Consider the following 15172-nt stretch of genomic DNA (forward strand, 5'->3'; position numbering starts at 1 on the left):
TCACGCTGTCCTTCGCACAACTGCCCGTCCCCCCCCCCTCCCGCTCCCTACTGTTTCTATTGTGCAGTGTAGGCAGTGAGTTGCCGCTCTCGTGATCGGTTTCTTCGTAGGCGCGAAGCAACAATACGCTTAGTACGCTAGCTCTGAATGTGATTGTGTTCTTGCAGTGCAGTATTTTAAATTTGTGATTTGTTCGAGTGTCTAAGAGTTATATTAATTGTGAATTATTAAGTTTTTAATTTCCCAATTAAGTGATATTGTGAAAAATATGGCAGAACAAGTTTCTGGAGAGGTTAGTGTTGAAAATGACTGTGTAATAGAAGGTTTATTAAAAGTGCCTTTTAATCGTCGTACATACAACGAGAAAGTTGAAATTGTGAAAATGGAAAGACCAACTCCTGAGTTAAATTTGTCCATGGACGTAAAAGAAAAACAGCGTGAGTACACACGCCATTTCACTTCAACATCATATGGTAAGTGGAATTGGTTGTGTGGTAGTTCTAAACTGTCTAAACTATTTTGCTGGCCATGTTTGTTATTTAGCCGCGAAACTAATGTGTGGTCAAAAGAGGGGTTTTCTAATATGAACTCCCTTCGAACGGCAGTCCTAAAACACGACAAATCAAAAGCTCATGTTTATAGTAGCATGAACTTTGCAAACTTTGAGAAGACAAGAATTGATTTACAGCTAGATAAACCAAAAGCTCTCACATCAACCAACACAATGCTCTTGTGAAATAAAAAATCGGGAGATTTTACTGCGTCTTATTAACGCAATCTGCTTTCTAGGAAAACAAGAATTGGCTTTTCGGGGTCATAACAAGAGTGTGAAATCAGACAATATAGGAAATTATATTGAATATTTAAGTTCCTTAAGTGAATTTGACCATTTACTGGCCAATCATCTTGAGAGTTCAACAGTATTTCGTGGTACTTCTCCCGCAATTCAGAATGACTTAATATTTGCTATAAGTGGGTTTATGATAAAGAAAATAAAACCTTTTCTGGCCATTGTTGTTGATGAAACAAGTTACTGTTCTAATCAGAGTCAATTGTCCACTGTTTTAAGATATGTCGACAGTACTGCCAATGTTCAAGAACGGTTTATAGGATTCACAAATGTCAGTTCGGACAAAACTGCTGCTGCTTTGTTTCAGCATGTGGAAGGTGTTACAGCAGAATACAATGTCGGCAATAAGTTAATTGCACAGACATACGATGGTGCTTCAGTTATGGCGGGAAATATTAATGGCTTGAAAACAAAAGTTCAAGAAAAGTATCCTCAAGCACTATTTGTTCATTGTTACAGCCATGTTCTCAATTTAGTTTTGCAACAAACTACTTTATCCATTCCAGAATGCCGCATTTTTTTCAAAACACTGTCGGGTTTAGCTGCATTTTTCTCATCATCTCCTAAAAGATCAGAAAACTCAAGGAATTTATGAACAAGAAACTCCCAAAAGTAGCACCAACTAGATTGAATTTTACATCTCGGCTTGTAAATACAGTAAAGGAATACAGAGAAAAACGGACTGCTTTCTTTAAAAATATCATTTGTAATGACTCTGAAGAAAACTGGGATAATGCTGTAATTGTGCAGGCTCAAGGATATTAGAATTTTTTCACACAGTTTCAGAATATATTTCTTCTTGAAGTCTATGCTAGAGTGTTCGCACATACAGATGTGCTCTACAATATTCTTCAGACAAAAAGTCTAGACATAGCAATACTTGCAAGAGGTATCAAAGTTAAAAAAATATTATATCCGAGTTCAGACGTAGTGGGTTTCCGTCCATATGGAGTAATATGGAAAATGAAAATTCTTCAGCCAATACAATGGAACCACCATTAAAGCGAAGAAAAGGAGATGATGAATTGAAATACAGGCAGCTGTACTACAGCATACTAGATCGTATGCACATCGAAATTACTGACAGATTTTCTGATTATGGAAAGCTTCAGTTCACACATCTTCTAGATTCTCAAAAAATTTCTGCTTATAGAGAAAACTTCCCGAATGAGGCACTAAACAAATTATTTCAGTCCTATAACAGTCACTTTGATCAAGTACGTTTGAAAAATGAATTAATTGTAATATATTCAGCAGAAGTCTTTGATTTTTCGAACAAACCTATCCATGAAATATTATCTGCCATATATGAAAACCAGCTGAACCAAGTTATTCCTGAAGTTCTTAAATTGGCAACATTAATTGTGACACTACCAGCTACGTCAGCTTCGGTAGAAAGAACTTTTTCTGCGTTGAAGAGAATAAAATCCTACTGTAGATCAACTCATACACAAGAACGTTTATCCGGCTTGGCACTGATGTCCATTGAAAAGTCATTTCTACAGAAACTTTGCAAGTGGCCCAACTGTAATTTCAATGACGAAGTCATCAACGTATTTTCGTCCCAATCAAGATGTCTGGAATTCACATACATATGTAAGGAATTTTATTATAGGGATTTTAAAATATATTTTGTGTAATAATAGGGTCAGTGGTAGCCCAAACCCTTTAACCAGTAGGGAGAGTGGGCCACAGTGAAACATTGGTCATATCGCTGTTTAAAATTCGCGGGAATTTGGCGGTTTTTCGTCAAGTTGGCAGTTCCGTATATTCACGTATTTCAGCGTGATTGTCAGTTGTTTGTGAATGTTTCATGTTTCGTGAAAGGAAAAACGCATTTTAAGGTATGTAAATTAAATTATTTTAGTGGTTTGGTAAATGAATTTCTGGATATATATATTTTACTATACAGATTTGTTATGTGATAGTGTAATAACCAATGTTTAAAGCAGGATGCTACCTATTCTTTATTTTTTTTTTAGATTTAAGGTTATAGTGAGACAGCACATGTTATGAGATTTCGTCCTGTGGGGCAGAGTGAAACACTTTCTCACCGTGCTCCAAGTTATTATCTGATTTATAACTATTGATTTTAAAAATTTTTAAAGCATGACACCCAACAGAAAAAGGAAGACAGAGATTGGAACGTTCAAAGAAGAAGATATGAGAGCTGCTGTAATGCTTGTTGAGGAAGGAATGTCACTTCGGAAAGCTGCCAAAACAAAAGGTGTTGCCTACCAAACATTATACAGGTGAGTTAACATATTTCAGTGTTCTTATTCCATATTTTCTAATAATATTTTCCTTACTTTTACATAGGTACTAGGCTACATAATAATTTATGAATCTGTGTTTCAGATATGTGAAAAAGAAAAAAGAACAGAGCAATGAGAACAGACCAGTGAGAATGTGCCCCAAGTATAACAGTCGTCAAGTTTTATCGTCTGATCTGGAAAAGGATTTAGTTGATTATTTGTTGACATGTTCTGCAATGTGTTACGGATTAACTTCAATGGATTGTAGGAAACTATCATATGAATTAGCAGTAAGGAATCAGTTGAATTACCCTGAATCATGGAACATCAATAAAAGAGCTGGTATAGAGTGGATGAGAAGTTTTTTAAAGTGACAACCTAACCTGTCGATAAGAAAACCAGAAGCATGCAGCTTATCACGTGCTACCTCATTCAATAAGCATAATGTTGGTCAATTTTTTGACAAGTTAGAAATGGTGATGCATTGAACACCACATTTTGCAGATGGAACCCGGATCTTCAATCTTGACAAAACAGGCTGCAGTACAGTTCAGACTCCACAGAACATCATTGCTGGCAAAGGTGTGAAGCAGGTCAGCAAGATAACAAGTGCAGAGTGAGGAAATTTGGTCACAGCATGTTACATTGTGACTGCCTCCTGCAATTATCTTTCCTCGGGTCAAATTTCGAGACCATATGTTACATGGAGCACCCACAGGCAGTCTTGGTCTCGCTACACCGTCCGGATGGATGGAGACATTTTTCCAGAAGTCATTAAACATTCTGTGAAACACACTAATTCAGCAAAGGATAATCCATCGCTGCTAATAATGGACAATCATGAGAGTCATATTAGCTTAGGTTCAATTGAGTGTGCAAAAGAAAATGGAGTGACAATTCTAACAATTCCTCCCCACTGCAGCAACCACCTTCAACCACTTGATGTTAGTGTGTTTTTTTCTTTCAAGAGCCACTACAATGCAGCAGCAGACTCCTGGCTAATGAGAAATCCTGGGAAAACTGTGTCCATATATGAAGTGGCAAGTTTGATAGGTCAAGCTCATGAGAGGGCATTTTCTCCAAGCAACATTATCCCAGGGTTCCGTAAAACTGGTATCTACCTGTTTGACAGAAATGTTTTCTCTGATGCAGACTATTTGGTCAGTGCAGTAACTGACAGGGAAATATGTCTCAGCAGCAATTCTGAAGTAACAGACGAGTTGAAGAAAATGGCAACAGCAACCCTGGACAAATTTCTCCTCAACTATCAGATAAGGACAGTCATTCAACTTCACAAGTTTATGTAAGTCCACAAGAAATTAGAGAATATCCAAAAGCAGGTGAAAGAAAGAGAAAGTTTATGAGAAAGAAAAAGGGACGATCTTTTATTCCCACTGATACGCCTGAGAAAGAAAGATTGGAAGAAGAAACTAGAAACAAAACCACCAATCCCAAAAGAAAGTTATTTAAAAACAAGAAAACAAATAAGAATGTTATTAATGAGGAAACATCTGAAGATGAACCTATTGAACTCTCTGATGATTCATCTATAGGGGACACAGAATTGATGCCTGAAGAAGAGCTTACAGGTCTTGAAGATTTGCAGAGAGAACCTCAGAAAGGAGATTTTGTTTTGGTGCAGTTTTTGGGTAAACGGTCAGTGTATTATGTGGGTGAAATATTAAAAGAGAAGGACAATGATGGTGACTACGAAGTGACTTACTTAAGAAAGAGTAAAAAAGTTGAAGGCCAATTTTACTTTCCTGAAATACCAGACATTGCCAGCATTAATGAAGCAGATATTAAATCTGTATTACCACTACCTACTTATTATGGACAAACAAAGAGACAGAAATCTTACTTGTCATTTGAGGTTAATTTCCATGGGTTATCATGTAACAAGTAAAATGTTGTTTTGAAATCACTACATAACCTAACCCAAAGTCACTTATTTTTTAAAGTTCATTGTATTGTATGTTAGCTTTTCATGTAAGATGCTGTTTGATTACCCAACTTTACCGTGATCATCACTTTTGTACTTCAAATATATCTCAAAACTAGATATGTAAATCCTGTCTCACTGTGGACCATGGGGTGTCTCAATGTGGAACACCGGTGGGGCAGGGTGAGACAATTGTAGTGCCTTAGAAAATATTTTTCCAACAAATAAACTAGTGAGTCAATTTTAATTGTGACCACATTAAAATAAATGGGAAAGATGTGTTTTGTGATTAGCAAAATAAAAGTTTGGTTTATTACATCCATTTCTGAAAAAAATTGCTCAAAACATTTTTTGTCTCAGTGTGGCCCACTCTCCCCTATACGCCACTGCCTTATACACCCATTTTTTCTCCATTATCTGTCGAATACAAAATATCTGGTCAATAGTTGATCTATTACGCCTAAAACCACACTGATGATCCCCAATAATTTCATCTACATATGGAGTTAATCTTTTCAAAAGAATATTGGACAAAATTTTGTACGACGTCAACAAAAGTGATATTCCTCGAAAGTTACTACAGTTAGTCTTGTCCCCCTTCTTAAAGATAGGTACGATTATGGACTCCTTCCATTGTTCTGGTACAATTTCCTTTTCCCATATAGCAAGTACAAGCTTATAAATTTCATTAGATAATGCGCTTCCACACACTTGTATTAATTCTGCTGGAATTTGATCGATACCTGGAGACTTATAATGTTTCAGATTTAAATGGTATAAATGGCTCAACAGTTTGTATTTCAATTTCGTCCCGATCATTTCTATTTGGCCTATGTATATTTAGTAGTTGTCCAAAATAGTTTTTCCATCTGTTCAGGACTGAATGAGCGTCTGCAAGCAAGTCACCATTCTCATCCTTGATCATGTTTACCCTTGCCTGATATCCATTCTTGAATTCCTTTATGCCCTTATATAAATCTCTAATGTTTTTATTTTTACTATTTGTTTCTACCTCATTCAGTTTTTCCTTCAAGTAATCTCTCTTTTTTATACCTAAGTGTACGATTTGCTTCCCGTCTTTTATTGAAATAATTATCTCTATTCACCTCAACTGGATCTTGTAAAAATTTCAATTTTGCCCGTTTCCTTCTTTCTACTACCATGCAACAATCTTCATCAAACCACGGTTTCTTTTTCTTAGTGTCATAATAACCTATGCTCTGTTCAGCTGCAATTTTGATATTATCTCGGATATTTTCCCACATGCTATTAACATCTAACTTATAAAAATTTATCACTATTATTATTTTAAATGTTTCCTAATTTTTAACTGTGTGTTAGAAAATTCACTTCAGAAATTTAGAAATGAAAGCTGTAGTGTTATTTGGCGAAACTGAAGAATATGTCAAGCAATTGTTTTCAATTCTGGAAATAATATATGAAAGCATCAAGATTTAGGAATGCCACAAACTCACTTACAATAGATAACTGGGAATTTTAAAAATTCATACAATTTCTCTACTTGGATTGCATTATTGACGAAGACCTGTTAGAAGGAAATTGAAGATTGCCTAGCTAATGCAAATAAATGCTATTACAGTCTTAAAAAAATTCCAAGTCCCAAACTCCTCTCCACAACAACAAAATTAAGATAGTACGAAACAATAATCCTACCTATACTTACTTACTTACAAATGGCTTTTAAGGAACCCAAAGGTTCATTGCCGCCCTCACATAAGCCTGCCAGCGGTCCCTATCCTGTGCAAGATTAATCCAGTCTCTATCATCATATCCCACCTCCCTCAAATCCATTTTAATATTATCCTCCCATCTACGTCTCGGCCTCCCTAAAGGTCTTTTTCCCTCCGGTCTCCCAACTAACACTCTATATGCATTTCTGGATTCGCCCATACGTGCTACATGCCCTGCCCATCTCAAACGTCTCGATTTTATGTTCCTAATTATGTCAGGTGAAGAATACAATGCGTGCAGTTCTGTGTTGTGTAACTTTCTCCATTCTCCTGTAACTTCATCCCGCTTAGCCCCAAATATTTTCCTTAGCACCTTATTCTCAAACACCCTGAACCTATTTTCCTCTCTCAAAGTGAGAGTCCAAGTTTCACAACCATACAGAACAACCGGTAATATAACTGCTTTATAAATTCTAACTTTCAGATTTTTGGACAGCAGACTGGATGATAAGAGCTTCTCAACCGAATAATAACACGCATTTCCCATATTTATTCTGCGTTTAATTTCCTCCCGAGTGTCATTTATATTTGTTACTGTTGCTCCAAGATATTTGAATTTTTCCACCTCTTCGAAGGATAAATCTCCAATTTTTATATTTCCATTTCGTACAATATTCTGGTCACGAGACATAATCATATACTTTGTCTTTTCGGGATTTACTTCCAAACCGATCGCTCTACTTGCTTCAAGTAAAATTTCCGTGTTTTCCCTAATCGTTTGTGTATTTTCTCCTAACATATTCACGTCATCCGCATAGACAAGAAGCTGATGTAACCCGTTCAATTCCAAACCCTGCCCGTTATCCTGAACTTTCCTAATGGCATATTCTAGAGCGAAGTTAAAAAGTAAAGGTGATAGTGCATCTCCTTGCTTTAGCCCGCAGTGAATTGGAAAAGCATCAGATAGAAACTGACCTATACGGACTCTGCTGTATGTTTCACTGAGATACATTTTAATTAATCGAACTAGTTTCTTGGGAATACCAAATTCAATAAGAATATCATATAATACTTCCCTCTTAACCGAGTCATAAGCCTTTTTGAAATCTATGAATAACTGATGTACTGTACCCTTATACTCCCATTTTTTCTCCATTATCTGTCGAATACAAAAAATCTGATCAATAGTCGATCTATTACGCCGAAAACCGCACTGATGATCCCCAATAATTTCATCTACGTTCGGAGTTAATCTTCTCAAAAGAATATTGGACAAAATTTTGTACGACGTCAACAAAAGTGATATTCCTCGAAAGTTACCACAGTTGGTTTTGTCCCCCTTTTTAAAAATAGGTACAATTACGGACTCCTTCCATTGTTCTGGTACAATTTCCTTTTCCCAAATAGCAAGTACAAGTTTATAAATTTCGCTATATAATGCACTCCCACCCTCTTGTATTAATTCTGCTGGAATTTGATCGATACCTGGAGACTTGTACTTTTTCAGATTTTCTATCGCAATTTCGACTTCTGAAAGCGTGGGTTCGGGTATAAATGGCTCAGCAGTTTGTATTTCAATTTCGTCCCGATCATTTCTATTTGGCCTATGTACATTTAGTAGTTGCGCAAAATAGTTTTTCCATCTGTTTAGGATTGATGGAGAGTCTGCAAGCAAGTCACCATTCTCATCCTTGATCACGTTTACCCTTGGCTGATATCCGTTCTTAAATTCCTTTATACCCTTATATAAATCTCGAATGTTTTTATTCTTACTATTTGTTTCTACCTCATTCAGTTTTTCCTTCAAGTAACCTCTCTTTTTAATCCTAAGTGTACGACTTGCTTCCCGTCTTTCATTGAAATAATTATCTCTCTTCTCCTCAACTGGATCCTGTAAGAATTTTAATTTTGCCTGTTTCCTTCTTTCTACTACCATGCAACAATCTTCATCAAACCACGGTTTCTTTTTCTTAGTTTCATAATAACCTATGCTCTGTTCAGCTGCAATTTTGATATTGTCTCGGATATTTTCCCACATGCTATTAACATCTAACTCTTTGTCAACTTCGTCGGAACTTGCTACCTATACTGTTATATTCAGGAGAAACTTGGACTCCAATAAAAAAAAAAAATATAATAATAATTTTCACTTTCGAAAAGAAAATTTTGAAAAAGATTTTTGACTCCATTGTAGAAAATAACTCTTGGAGAATTAAAATAAAACTACAGGATTAACACAGGCTCTAAAAGCCGTACAAAATAAATAATTAACGTACAGATAACCGAATATTTAGTATAAAATCACTTGGATAGATTATACATTAAGAAAATATGATTTTGTAATAGCTTTAGATTGGTAACCCTCAGGGATCTCGTAGAAGAGAACGACCTAAATATTAATGAAGGAGAATTGTTTATGACGAAATTGGACAGCAGGACAAGACCTGAAGTGAAGTGAAAGCGATGGTATCAAATCATGTCTGATGGCGAACATTCACAGCAGCCCTATACTTCCATGTGGAGTGACAGGATATGAATGATGAACGATATAATCACACGATTTAAGACTTTAGATTTACAGGTACAAATTTCATTACATATGTTTAAAAGTGTAACAACACGTGCACTTAATGACTTGATATATGTATAAAACTGCTTTGGAGTGATAAAAATTAATTATTGAAATCAAAAGGCATAGGACTAAGAATAAACTGGAGACCAATAAAAAGAAGAAAGAGGTCTAGAAAAAACTGTTGTCGAGGCAAAAATAAAGAAATGGAAGGAAATGTTCGAGAAAAAACTTCAAGGAGACTGGAACCAAAAGGCAGGAACTGTTGTTGTAAACTAATAGACTGATTTTAAAGCAAAGTAGTTTCTTTTTGGTCTGATTTGTAATGCAGCATTCAAACCGCGAATTTAGATGTTACATTTTGTACATACCTCTATTGTTAATTTCCCTTCATGAATGGCTGTAAGCAGCAGAGGCAGAATTGTTTCTAAACCAGGAAATCCGGGTGGCACTTTCTCACTTGTCTTTTCTTCTACAGTATGAGGAGCTAGAAATGAATGCAATCAATTAATCTTAATTTTTTAGTTTTTGAATACATAAATGGCAGAACATAGTAATAAAGAAAATATCAAACATTCCATAGAAAAACTACCAAGTCGCTAAAAGTAACTTGTCTCGTATGTACAAAAACAAAATAAAAAAAATACACATAGACACAGACAATTAATCGTAAATATCGTACTTTGGTGTTCTAGGTAATGAAACCCTGTATTATGGTCTCAAGAAAAACAGCTTAGACCTGAAAACAATTACAGTACTTTGCAGTCACAATGACTTTTAACATAGGCTACTACCACTACCATCAGCATTTGCTACCACCACCCACCTTTCATCACCACGGATGATGATAATGATTGAATCTAATGGACTTATTGATCTTCAGCTATTGTAACACACAACTTCAGTGCTTCAGTCCATCTTACCAACATATTTCTGGGTATTACAAGTTATGACAATCTACCAAACTGTATGGTAATCAAACTTGAGTAAACATAAGTTATTTGGTCCTCCAACATCTGCTCACTCAAAGTATGGTAACAAAATTGTTAGTCATATATATGGTAGCTCGGAGCCAGTGGCATGGGGCCAGATGCACGGTTGGGATTAAGTCTCGAGTGTCTATTCTGTTTACCCCTGAACAATTTCACTTATTATTAAACTCTCTTTTCAATTTTCCCTCGTGGTACTTGTTCTCTATTGGTCTCATGTCGTATTTAGCCTGAGATGGAGTTTACACTCTCTTAGTGCTCCACTCTCAAGGAACACAACTCTGAGGAGAACTCCATCTGGGAGCGGCCGCGATTTCTATGGGCCTGGCTTCCTCTGCAGGCTGTGGCAGGGAGACTTAGACTCGCCGAAAATCAAAGGATTCTGTGTTTGTGCCTCCACTGTCGACAAATTTGGCACAACTATGGGCATGTATCACCGCTTCTGTCATGGCAATCCATAGAGATACACTGCACCATATGTGGGATGAACTGGTCTACTGACTTGATGTTTACAGGTAACGAAAGGAGTCCATATTGAGCATTTATAGAGTATATATATATATATATATATATATATATATATATATATATATATATATATATATAAACCTCCATATCCATGTGTGGATCATTACCCTATGTATAGTGCACTGCATCAATTAATTTTTTGAAATTAGAGAAAGCATTTACATATAGGCTTGCGAACCATCCAGTATTTTCTGGGACAGTCCCCATTTCGATCATGTCCTGCATCCTAAAATAATTTGCACATACATCAAAATGTCCTGAATTCATCGCATGCGAGACATTCATAGCTGATTCCTTTCCATTAGAACTATTCACAAAACCGCAGGAGTAGTGTAGTCCACTAAGAGAGAGAGCATTATTTTCATGATAGTTTACCACAATAAAATAAAATAGACTATGTTGAGCTGTCTGGTCCTTGCACTGGACTCTTAAACTGTAATTATAGACCTACAACATAATTTCCTATGCATAACGTTTCAATAAAACCATCCCATGCACTGCTGATTATTAAAATTGGTAATTGTCTCTGGCGATAGGATTAGTAAGAAAAACAATTGCTTACTATTAGTATTGGTAATTATTTCCGATGGCAGGATTAACGCGTTACATTAGGTTAGGTTTAGTTTGGGTTAATTTAGGTTACGTTACATTAGATTAGTTTAGATGAGGTTAGTAATTATATCAAAAGGGTGGGCAGGTTGGATTCCTAGCTTCTGACGAGTTTACATCTCTTTTTAAGAGATTTTTGCTATTTCTACAACTTATTTGTTTCCTCATTTGGGTAGAATTGTAATAACTTTTTCCTTATAAAATTGGTTGGTTCTGTCGAAATATAGGCTATACCATTATACTATTAAAAGAGTAGCCTACTGCTGCTGAACGTTGTATTGATAAGTGGAAAGAATATAATTACCGGTAGTGCATTTGTCAGTAACACTTGTGTCTCTAATTTTTTCTTACGAAAATTGGCAAGCATATTTAGACACAATGTGTATTATCCAAATAATATTAACAATTTTTCAGTTGGGCTCTTAGTTACGTTTACTGGTACTAGGAATTTGATGCCATGCAGGCTTTTCAGCCATTGTAGACAAAAATCTCATTTCTGTCACTTAAATCTGCCAACATTATTGTTTTGTCAACAATTAAATTGAATTGATCATATCGGTAACATAATTTTAACAACTTTTCTAGCAATTTGTATGGCAACGTCCATCTAACAGTCACATAATTCTTTGAAATGTGTTACTAATATTTTCTTAACATTTTTGTATTTTGTGAATTCAATCAGATAACTTACAGTTTATCGTATGAGAGAGGACTTCTGAGCAATTATTTAGACAAGTTATAGCTTTCCTCATTTCATATTCAATTATCAGTGACGAGGAGTTAAGGCAAATATTAAAATGATGTAACTTAAACATAATTATCTTACTTATGATTCGTTTATATTGAAAGAAGAATTATTAGTTCTCAGAATAACACGTGTCTCTATGATTCTTAAGCAGGATTGTGTACAAAATTACATTTATTTTCAAACTGAAACATTCTTGTAACTAGCGATGCTTTAGCTCAATTTTATTTTGTTTTAGTAGGTTATTTTACGACGTTTTATCAACATCTTAGGTTATTTAGCATCTGAATGAGATGAAGGTGATAATGCTGGTGAATTGAGTCTGGGGTCCAGCACCAAAAGTTACCCAGCATTTGCTCATATTGTGTTGAGGATAAAACCCCGGAAAAAACCTCAACCAGGTAACTTGCCTCGACCGGGAATCGAACCGGGCCACCTGGTTTCGCAGTCAGATGTGCTAACCGTTACTCCACAGTTGTGGACCTTTAGCTCAAGCTGACATTAAAATTCATTAATGGTAATGGGGTCAGAATAGTACATTTTGCTTCATCGAGAAATATGGCAGTTGGTAATACAATTTTTAATCATAGAGATACACACAAAATGACATGGAAATCCCCAGATGGAAAACTTATAACCAAATCGATCATCTCTTAATAGATGCAAGGCATCTATCTAATTTGATGGATGTTAGAAGCTATAGGGGGTCTAATATTGATTCCGACCGAATATCTAATGCAAGAAAGTTTAATAGAGAACGACTGAAGGAACACGAAACTGCAGTGACATATGTTAACATACTTAATGAGGCTTTGATAGGATTTATTTAACAGTGAGAATGTTGATGAAACCTGGAAGAACCTTCACAATATCCTTATAAAAACTGCGGATGAAGTGTTAGGAAAACAGATAGAGCTACATACAAAAGTTGGTTTGATGAGGAGTGCGCACAAGTAACAGCTCCACCCATCCTTCATCATGTGATAACACAGAATTCCTGCACGGAAATATCATATGCACTTCAGTACATCACAATAATATGATATGCGTAAATAATCACTTAGTGATTTAAGACAGTGCTCATTCCGTCGATCCCGGCCACTTAGTCACTCTTAATGAGTGCACCTCTGCACAAAGTGTGTTGGACATTGTGCCACTATCACACGGTGCATGAGGATTGGTCACTAAAGGGAAAGTGAGAGGTGGAACTTAAACTGAGAGGATTCAATCTGGCATCGAAGCTGGAATCTGATGTGGCTTAGTGGATAAAGCGTCAGCACGTAAAGCTGAAAACCAGGATTCGAGTCCCTGTGCCGGAGAGAATTTTTCTCTGCTCCACCCATCCTTCATCATATTAAAAATGAAGCCTATAAGAGAAAACAACAGAGGAATTACATCAGAAAAACCGTAGAGAAGAAAAGGGACTGCACCAGAAGAAAAAGAGAGTATGAGAGGGACGAATTGGAATAAATCGAACAGCTGAAAGGGATGAATGATATGAGAGCCTCCTATCTAAAGTCAAATAAAAGTCGAAAGGACTTCCAGCCTACAACAAATTTGTGTAGAGATACAGATGGCACATCTTGGGTAGTGAGAAATAATTCTTGAAAGATGGGTCCAACATTTAGATGAATTGTTGAATGAAGGCTTAACTCCTAATCAAAAAATCTTATCTTCTGTAAACACAAGAAAATTGGAAGTAGTAATACCAGTACTGACTATCGAGGAAGTGGAGCTAGCTGAAGAATAACAAGGGGAATAGATCTGATACAATCAGAGCTAGTGAAAAATGAGGGAAAGGAATATGTTAAACACTTTCATAAACTTGTGGTTAAGATATGGGAAACTGAAATAATCCCTGATGAATGGAATGTAAGTATTATATGCCCGATACACAAGAAAGATGATACGGTGTGCTCTAATTACAGGAACATTTGATTATTACCCATTGCTGCATATATAATATTTTCAAACATTATCTTTAATAGGCTTGTGCAATATGTGGAAAATGCTATTGGTGACTATCAATGTGGATTTCGTCAAGGAAGACTTACTGCTGATCAAATCTTCATGATACACCAAATACTTGAAAAATGTAAAGAATTCGGAATTGATACACATCATCTTTTCATTGATTTTAGATCAGTTTATGATAGCACTGACAGAAGTAATCTTTATATTGCAATGGAAGAATTAGAGATTCCCAAGAAACTGATTGCCTTAGTGAAAGCTACCATGAAAAACACTCGGAGTCGAATCAAGGTACAGAATAGATTATCAAGTATTGCAATTACCAAGAATGGAGTTAGACAAGGAGATTCATTATCCTGCCTTTTGTTTAACATAGCATGGAGAAGGTTATAAGAGATGCTGGCATCAACACAAGGGGAACCATCCTATATAAATCAATCCAAATTTTGACATATGCAAGATGTACTTCGTGCCAATGACAGAATGATAAAGAGGTTATTTAACGCAGTGCCAGAAGAGATCAGTTGGAAGACCTAAGTTAAGACGGGAAGAAGGTGTGAGAGAGGATGTAGAGATAATTGGAATTAAGAACTGGAGGAGCTCTGCACTAAATAGGTAAGAAGACCAAGACCCACAGAGAACTGTCGTGCCAATGATGATGATGATGATGATGATAATGATGATAGTCAAATTCTTGCCTATTAGTTTTTTAAATCTCTCCTAGAAAATAAAACAATAAGAGTAAAAATTACCATGATCTGTAGCAAACACGTCTATTATGTTCAGATTGTCCCACAGTGCTTGCTGATCCTCTTCTGTTCCTAAAATAGGCCTCACACTACCTTTCTTGGGCCCAAGTCTGTCCAAATCTTTCTGAGAGAGGAACAAGTGGTGGGGGCAGACCTCGCATGTTACGGGTAGACCCTGCAGACAAACATATTTTATAAGCAACACTCATGTATACAGTGAATAATCAGAAAATGCTTTCATACTTGTAACTAATCAAACTATGCAGTTTTATAA

General features: G+C 36.0%; 1 protein-coding gene and 1 long non-coding RNA gene across 3 annotated transcripts in view; one reads left to right on the forward strand and one right to left on the reverse strand.

The window, feature by feature from the left end:
• The window catches only part of r (carbamoyl-phosphate synthetase 2, aspartate transcarbamylase, and dihydroorotase rudimentary), a 441968-nt gene that overhangs the window by 72498 nt on the left and 354298 nt on the right, over positions 1 to 15172 (reverse strand). For both annotated transcript variants that reach the window (XM_069820902.1, XM_069820901.1), the window contains exons 25-26: positions 14902 to 15073; positions 9679 to 9794 (exon numbers count right to left, since the gene is read on the reverse strand). In XM_069820902.1, the coding sequence (XP_069677003.1) occupies positions 9679 to 9794; positions 14902 to 15073 (288 nt within the window). The remainder of the gene's footprint in view (positions 1 to 9678; positions 9795 to 14901; positions 15074 to 15172) is intronic.
• LOC138696229 (uncharacterized) lies at positions 1771 to 5362 on the forward strand. Its single transcript, XR_011331291.1, has 3 exons — positions 1771 to 2694; positions 2959 to 3102; positions 3209 to 5362. It is a non-coding gene; the product is annotated as an uncharacterized lncRNA (long non-coding RNA).

Source organism: Periplaneta americana, chromosome 3 (genome assembly GCF_040183065.1).
Source record: "Periplaneta americana isolate PAMFEO1 chromosome 3, P.americana_PAMFEO1_priV1, whole genome shotgun sequence".
In the NCBI taxonomy this organism is placed as follows: domain Eukaryota; kingdom Metazoa; phylum Arthropoda; class Insecta; order Blattodea; family Blattidae; genus Periplaneta; species Periplaneta americana.